General features: G+C 41.2%; 1 protein-coding gene across 1 annotated transcript; it reads left to right on the forward strand.

Moving 5' to 3' along the window:
- Positions 1-622: 622 nt before the first annotated feature.
- Positions 623-8,386, forward strand: LOC143294572 (uncharacterized). Its single transcript, XM_076605948.1, has 4 exons — positions 623-850; positions 1,625-1,954; positions 6,745-6,876; positions 7,398-8,386. The coding sequence occupies exons 1-4, from the start codon at positions 623-625 to the stop codon at positions 7,695-7,697; spliced, it is 990 nt and encodes a 329-aa protein (XP_076462063.1). The 3' UTR covers positions 7,698-8,386.
- The last annotated feature ends 561 nt before the right edge of the window (positions 8,387-8,947 follow it).

Below are 8,947 nucleotides of genomic sequence, written 5' to 3' on the forward strand. Positions count from 1 at the left end.
CAGACCTGCTAGTGCCTGAACCCCTTTCGTGTGTATACGCACGCAGAAGATAAAATACGCACGTTAAATATCCTGTAATCCATGTCAGCGTTCGGTGGGTATGGAAACAAGAACATACCCAGCATGCACACTCTCCAGAACGGAGTATGGCTGCCTACATGGCAGGGTAAATATACAAAAGGGTCATACACGTAAAATGTTACATGTCTGTATGAGTATATGTGTGCGTAAATGAAACCTGATTGAATGACACATGAAACGAATGATGAGCGCCCAGTGGCAGCTGTCAGTCGGCTCTGCCCAGGTAGGCAGCATGTTGTGCAAATGACTCTGTGTTTGTAAAGCGCTTACAGCTTTGTCTCCGACCGAGGATATGCGTTATCCATATAATCAGCATCAATGGCACTTCATTTCATTCATTTTTAGATGGCTTGCCATTAACTGTTCTCTCACCGAATTCAGTATTTGTAGGCCCTACATAAGTTGCTTGTTCTTGTCAGAAAACATCGACAACCTAGAACTGATGGTACACAAGTTCTTAACATGAAACCATGCACTTTTTTGATGATGATGTGTTTGGTTTCAAGAAGCAAACAATGGTAGTGCCGTTCCCCGCATCCTGATGATACGTCTGACAGAGACTGTTCTTGGGACAGAGTTCAACACAACATCCCTGATGATACGTCTGACAGATACTGTTCTTGGGACAGAGTTCAACACAACATCCCTGATGATACGTCTGACAGATACTGTTCTTGGGACAGAGTTCAACACATGCTGGTCGTCGTCGTCGTCGTCGTTGACAGTTCAGGTCATCGTTCTATCAACATTAGAATGCAAGTGCAGTCAGGTCTGTCAGAGACGACTTACTTTCTTAATCACCGCCACCATTACATCACCACCATCATTAAACCACCACCGCCAATACATCACCACCACCATTACATCACCACCACCATTAAACCACCACCATTACATCACCACCATTACATCACCACCACCATTATATCACCACCATCACATCACCACCAACATAACATCACTACCACCACACCATCACCACCACCATTACATCACCACCACCATTACATCATCACCACCATGACATCACCGCCACCATTACATCACCACCATTACATCACCACCACCATTACATCACCACCACCATTAAATCACCACTGCCATTACATCACTACCACCATCACATCATTAACACCATCATCAGAACGCACCTCTTCCATCGTTGAAGATAACACTGCCATTGGCATATTATAAAAAAAAAAAAAAATCTTTTATGATATAGATTTTGGTGATCACTGTTATCTACCTACGTAGGCTAATATTGTACACTAATATCAGAAAAAGTGACCAGTTAGACCAAACCCAAAACCACATTCACATATGATGACAAGTTTTTCCACAGTGGACATAGATAATCTGACCTGCCAGTGCAAATTCTCACCCAGGTACCGGGGGTGATATTCTGTACCACAACAGATTCCATTTCAAACTATTTGTGCTCCGCTCATCACCTTCCTCGGCTTTTTTGTTTGTTTGTTTGTTTGTTTTTTTCCCCTTCCTTTTCTTTTCGTTTTTTAAATTTTCATTTCCATTTGTTTCATAGGATCTTCTTAGGTCTCGCACATTCCCAATGAGTAACAAATCAGGTCACGACCTTGAACCCACAACGCACAAACATCACCATGGCGACCACGGCAAACATCCCCATGGCGACCATGGCAAGCATTACCATGGCGACCATGGCAAACATCCCCATGGCGACCATGGCGAGCAGCCTCAGCACAAGGACAGTCATGGCCACAAGCACCCCGCCCTGCGGGACGCCGTGATGAAGGCAGGCAAGGGGGACGGGGCCAACACCCACGGGCACGCCGGGGGGCACTCTCCCGCCCACGCCAGACCTCGGGCCGGCACCCTGACCCGCAGGGATACCGTGAGTAATAATAAGCAGCTAAAAATCTTTACAAAGCAGTTTATACTTGAAGACAAATTAACTGATACTGACTTACTGTTTTTTTAGTATTATAACAGCCAAAATACATGAACAAGAAAACAAACAAATGAGTAAATATAAAAGAAATGATTATGCAAATCTTTATATTGAACGAAATCAAAAACAAAACTAACGGATAAATGTTTGCCTTTAATCGTCAAACTTGTTATGGTCATCAAGAAAAAGCATTTTATCAAAACACAACTTGACGATCTTTCGCTACAATATATCAGTGTGTATATATGTATAACATTTTCCTTTTTGTGAATCGCTAGATTCTCACAACCGTTCAACGAACATGCATTGTCAGGCATGACAATGGTTTGTGGTCACTTTCAATTTCATTGTGTAACTTTATTCTCGATATGCTTTTTGGTTTTATTTCGTGACATATGTGATAATTTACACATTCCGACTAGGTTTTTTTCTGAAGTACGTATTTATTCCGTTTACATGAGAAGGCGACTGTCTTTTTCTTCTTCTTCTTTTCTAAAACGATCATCTTTTCTTCAAAACATAATTCAATTAGTACTTGAAAACATTTCTAAACAAACCGAAATCGATATTTCCTCTCAATCTCTCTGGAGAATTTAGTCTTTGTATCATTCACATGAAGCATTTGATGTAACAGCCCATCTGATTGTAAACCGCTGATCTAATAATTTACCATGAAATAGGCACAACCTTTGCTTTTCTGTGGGTTTCTTTCCTGTAGTTGATTTCATTTACGTGGCGCTGCATTTGAAAAGCAAAAAACGTACTGTTCACCCCTGCCAATATAGCCTAAACGATGGGAAGCGGAATAATGACATGTTTTACGAGATCTCTAACATGAGCACTTCATATTCTGACTGCGTGTAGACACAAAAAGTGTCGGCTGGTCTGTACAAATTATGCTAAATTTGGAGAAAGGAACAACAGCAACCCTTCTTCTATAGCGGGTGCTGCCGATATTAGATCCATTGAGGGACGTCACAGACACGATCACCAGATCAGCGCACTGTAACCACTTCTCGACCGCGTACGTCACTGAAAGCGTTTAGGGACATCATGTACTGATGCAATTCTGGGTTATCTAACAAGGATCTCTTAAAATAGTTCAAGGGTAGATGTGATTTCCTCATGAGCTACCAGAAGTATTTCCAAGATAATGTATGATTACTCTCCCGCCGTCCACCTGAAGTAATTCTGGAAGATCATAAGAGGATCCCCGAGGTTATTCTCAGATACCATACAGTTTCAGTTTCAGTAGCTTATGGAGGCGTCACTGCGTTCGGACAAATCCATATACGCTACACCACATCTGCCAAGCAGATGCCTGACCAGCAGCGTAACCCAACGCGCTTAGTCAGGCCTTGAGAAAAAAAAAAGGTGAATAAATAATAGATAAATACATAAAAAAATAACTACCACAACTAATAATATGTATACGGCGCAAAAACTTGATGAAGCCAACTATAAGCGTACATAAAAAAAAATAAAAAAAAAATAAAAAAATAATTATTATAATATACCATACACTGATTCACATCAGTTATCGCAACACATACCTTGAATTCTGAGATGTCTCAAGGATCTGTCTGAGACATCGGATAAAGATTCCCTTGAGTACTTCTCGGATATTCTGTAAGGTTCCCCTAACTTGAAGTAGCCAAACTCGAGATATACAATAAAGGGATTTTGATATATAAGAATCCCGTATAGAAATTCTGAGCTAACAACAAAGATTCCCTGTTATCATATTGGGATATCCGGCGAGGACTTACTGATGTCATTCTAGGATGGCCTGAAGGATCCTACAGTATCCTAATAGGAACTCCTGAGGTAGGCCTAATTTTGATATATCCAACAAAGATCGTCTGAGGTAATTCTTAGATTTCCCATAAGGATCTGGAGTTGGCTAACTCTGGGATATCCCTTGAGAAATTCTGAGGTATGATATATATATATATATATATATATATATATATGTGTGTGTGTGTGTGTGTGTGTGTACTATGAAAAAATAATGACATCTGGGCCTGGATTTAATATTTAATCTATAATCGCATAACATGCAACATCCAGTGAGCCCAACAGATCATGGTGCGGTGTCCAGTTTTTGAAACTTGGGATTAACTACCAAGATTATATACATACATACATATATGTATATATGTATATATATATATATATATATATATGTGTGTGTGTGTGTGTGTGTGTGTGGAGTGATGGCCTAGAGGTAACGCGTCCGCCTAGGAAGCGAGAGAATCTGAGCGGGCTGGTTCGAATCACGGCTCAGCCGCCGATATTTTCTCCCCCTCCACTAGACCTTGAGTGGTGGTCTGGACGCTAGTCATTCGGATGAGACGATAAACCGAGGTCCCGTGTGTAGCATGCACTTAGCGCACGTAAAAGAACCCACGGCAACAAGAGGGTTGTTCCTGGCAAAATTCTCTAGAAAAATCCACTTCGATAGGAAAAACAAAAGGTGGCGCTGTAGTGTAGCGACGCGCTCTTCCTGGGGAGAGCAGCCCGAATTTCACACAGAGAAATCTGCTGCGAGAAAAAGAAATACAAAAATGTATATATCCCTCCATTGTTATTATCATTATCGTAATCGTTATTGCCTTTGTTTTCTGAAGAATAGGAAAGATAGGGCTGTCAGGAATGAGAGCACTGACACTGTTGTGGTTTGGGTTTCAGTGTGTGTGTGTGTGTGTGTGAAGGATTCCTGTCACGGATAGTGTATGATTTCATGGCTACGTAACACCTGGAAAGAATCACTTTAAGAGATGATGAGCTGCAGGCCAATGTGAAACCATATAAGACAGTTCTTTTTTCGAGTATTCATTTCTTTTACTATTAATAATCTTTATGATGGTTGGTGTTGTTCTTAATAGTGTCGTATAGTTTTTAGCATTGCTATTCGTATCATTTATCTTTTATTATCACCTTTCCCTCATTGTATAAAGATGGGTGAATATGGATCAGTGCACCAGCTGTGTTGGTCTTGCTATTGTAATTTTATGTGGAAGGTATGTGTGTGTGTGCATGTGTCTGTGTGTGTGTGCGTGTATGTGCGTGCGCGCGCGTTTGTGTGTGTGTGTGCGTGTGTCTGAAGGAGAGAGAGAGAGCGGGGTGGGGTGGGGAGGGGTGTAGGGGGGGGGGGGGGTAGTCTTTTAGAACCAAACATTACGGATATTTTAGGGGATTTTTAAGGACTTCAAAAACTGTGGACATCAAACAACAAGCTTAAAAACGACCAACTCATCTGTACAATACCCTGATGCTTGTTCTCCAACACAATCAATATAACTATGTACAGCAAGATCTTACTCTGAGCATTTCCAGTTTTAGTTGTTTCTATTCTGACATGTAGATTTGTTCTAATGCAAAGAGTCTATGTACATCAAGTTACGCCCTTTCTAATGTTCTTTATGAAAAGCTGCTGAAGTGTTATGCAGTCTTCTTTGTTTTTGGCCTTTCCTTGACATAATGAGTGATTGTGTGTGTGCGCGCGCGTATGTGTGCGTGGTGGTGTGGGATGAGCATGCGTGAGTCACCATTGTTTTATGTGATTCTTAATTCATTTTAATATCCCTTGCACATACCAAAATCTTCCATTTAAAGCCAATAGTCTTTCAGTCTTGAATACATGAGGAACCCCTGAAGCAATTCTCAGTGGGATAGCCAGTGAAATAGCCTGGAATAATAATTGGATAACCACCGAGATCCATGCGAAACGTCTCTTTGTGATGTTGGGGGATTATCGTATCCAGCAAGGGTACGTAGCTTGACATCATTCTACAATTACGTATAGCTCGTGACATACTTTTTTGGATCATATTGAAATACCCCCAAATGCTGCAAGGAATGCATTTTACCCCACAGTTTAGGCAGCCGTAATCTGCTTTCGGCGGAAGGCGTGAAATCAAATTTGGGAATGCTTTGAGGCGTTCTCAAAACTGAGATCGTCAAGCCTGGAAGACAGTAGTGATTTCAGCACGACACTGCCCAATGGTGTAGGCGATGTTCTGGGCAATCCGCTTGGTGCCTGCTGCATGTGTTCCATCAGGACATGAAGCATTTTGAGATATATCTCTGTCTGCAGGTCTTCCCTGGACGCTGCACTATCCTTTTTACTACAGAACATCCAAACTTACCGATTTTGACTGCTTCTTTGGTTTAACTCGTCACGTGTTATTCTTTATTTTGTTTCTATAATTATGTGCATGCTTGTTTTCTGCTTCCCATCTCAATCTTTTACCTGTTATGATAATAATGCAAAATCGGTTTACCCTGCTTTTCAATGTTTCACCAGTTTAAAACCAAACCAGGTATAGTTTGTGTACATGTTTGTGAAGACAAATCCCACTACATTTACATAGTGCAAGCGTTGTGAGGGGTTTTGTTTGATGGATATCTTGGGGGGAAAAAAACCAAAGAGAAAGAAAGAAGAAAATATCATTCGGAAATAGAATGTAGTCGATTGTCCTACATGATTCGTTTGTTTTGTGGGTGGCTTATTTTCGTCTTTAATCATAGTTGAGGAAATCATCTTATTATGTTGTACACACGAAATAACTATCACGGTTTCTTCCATGAACATGTCCCTGGTATAAACTCAAGATTATTTGTTTATATAATATTGTGTGTGTGTGTGTGTGTGTGTGTGTGTGTGTGTGTGTGTGTGTGTGTGTGCGCGCGCGCGCGCGCGCGCGCATGTGTATATGTTTATTCTACAGGGAAAACACCACAAAGGCCATGACCATGACAAACAAAGCGTTGGCAAGCACAGCGAGGGCCATGCAACAATCTCAGTGGAGTATGAAAACACATACAAAATGGTCCCTGACTCACGCTTTCAGGAAACCCAGGTAATTGTTAATCATCCACACCCACACCTACCCACCCACCACCCACATTTATGCGCACAGTGACACAAATGTTGAGATGTTCGGCGAACTTTGAGGGATAAGCTTACACATAATATGCACTAATTCCTCAATGAAATTAAACTGCAGTGTCTGTGGGATGAATTACATGGTAATATGCGTAATTTTATGCTATGAAACAAAAAAATATTGATACGATTGTAGAACAGAAAACACTGGAACCCCAACTGTTATGTGCCCGCAGATTAAATACATAGGATAATCATGTTGCTTTCATGCTGTTTCTGTACTGCATGCTTTCTTGTGATCACCTTGAAAGTAAGTTGGTAGCAAAATACTCTGGAGTTGTATGCACATGAAAAGATCAAAAACAGCATTTTATTCTTTTGTAATTATCTTGGTAATGAAACAACAAAGCACAATAAATTTGCACCTTGTGTATAAAAATGTAACCATGCTGTCTTTAGACCTAGCACCCTTCAACCTCAGGAAGTGTCCAACAGGTACGTGAGATCATCGCCAAAGTGCTGAAGGAGAACCTGACTGACCCACAGTACGACCCACGGGTCATGAGCCGCCGATGCCTGGAGCTGAGTGACATAATTAAAGAACGCGTCAAGCAGCTGGACATGCATCGCTTCAAGATCGTCTGCATGGTCACAATTGGCCAGAACACAGACCAGAGCATGATGGTCAGTTCCAGGTGTCTCTGGAACTTCAACTTTGACAACTTTACCTCGTTCACACTGAAGAAAGAGCCTTATTATGCCATTGGAATGGTATTCGCCACATACGCTGAATGAGTCAAGTCCTTAGTATAACGCGAGTGTGTAATAACAAATCTAGTGAGTTTAAAGGAAGCCTAACTGATCTCATTTCTTTCATATTAACATATTAATTATTTTGTTCAAACACATGTGTGGATTTGATTTTTTGTGTGTATGCATTGTTAAATCCAAAAAACAAATAAACAAACAAAACACACACACACACACGCACAAACAACAAAAAACACATACTGAATAAAGAAGAATGAACTTACATTTAAGCTTCTTTTTTTTTTTTTTTATTGGTGATGTATCAGTATCAGTAGCTCAAACAGGCGTCACTGCGTTCGGATAAATCCACAGACGCTACACCACATCTGCTAAGCAGATGCCTGACCAGTAGTGTAACCCAACGCGTTTAGTCAGGCCTTGACAAAAAAAAAGAAGAAAAAAAGAAGATAAACATATAAACAAATAGATAAATGATTTTTTTAAATGAATAGATTTTTTTTAGATAATAACAAAAAGATGAAAATAAAATAGAATGACAGTAATGATAATAAAATAAAAAAAACAAATAAATGTAAAACATACAGACCCACATTCACACCCCCCACCCACACACATGCATAAGGGGTATGCAACAAACATGCATTTTCACAGATATGAAAGCACAAACAAAAGTGCACAGGCCCAAATACACATAAACGTACACGAGCCCCGACACCCCCCCCCCCCCCCCCCCCCAACACGTATTTCTATGCTACATATCGTATCGCAACTTCCACGGCACACACACACACAAATACGCCCATACCCCCCCACACACCCCCCACCCTCCCCAACACACACATATATATGCACACCCGCATGTTCCAATATTCTGCGGTTGCTCCCACAATACAGACATGCATACACACACACAACCTCATCCTCTATTGACACACACTCACAAATCGTAGCCACCACGACGCACAATCCCCATACGCTTATCCACACCCACAAGCAAATACACACATGTATGTGCTCGCACGTGCACAGAGATCTCCTGACACATGTGTACACTTACACACTCGTGCGCGCACACACACAAACACACACACGCGCGCGCACACACACACACATGCTGCCACAGATTGGCCGTAAGAAGGGTGGGAAAAGATCTCTGATGCCAGGAACGTGGCGTCTAGCGTGTTGCTGTCTATTGTATTTGGAAAAGCCCAGAGAGACTGTTCCGTTTTGAAGAAATTTGCGCTATGCTGGTTTAGAAATTATGCCAATATTTG

The sequence above is a fragment of the Babylonia areolata genome, chromosome 20, assembly GCF_041734735.1.
Source record: "Babylonia areolata isolate BAREFJ2019XMU chromosome 20, ASM4173473v1, whole genome shotgun sequence".
Lineage (NCBI taxonomy): Eukaryota > Metazoa > Mollusca > Gastropoda > Neogastropoda > Buccinidae > Babylonia > Babylonia areolata.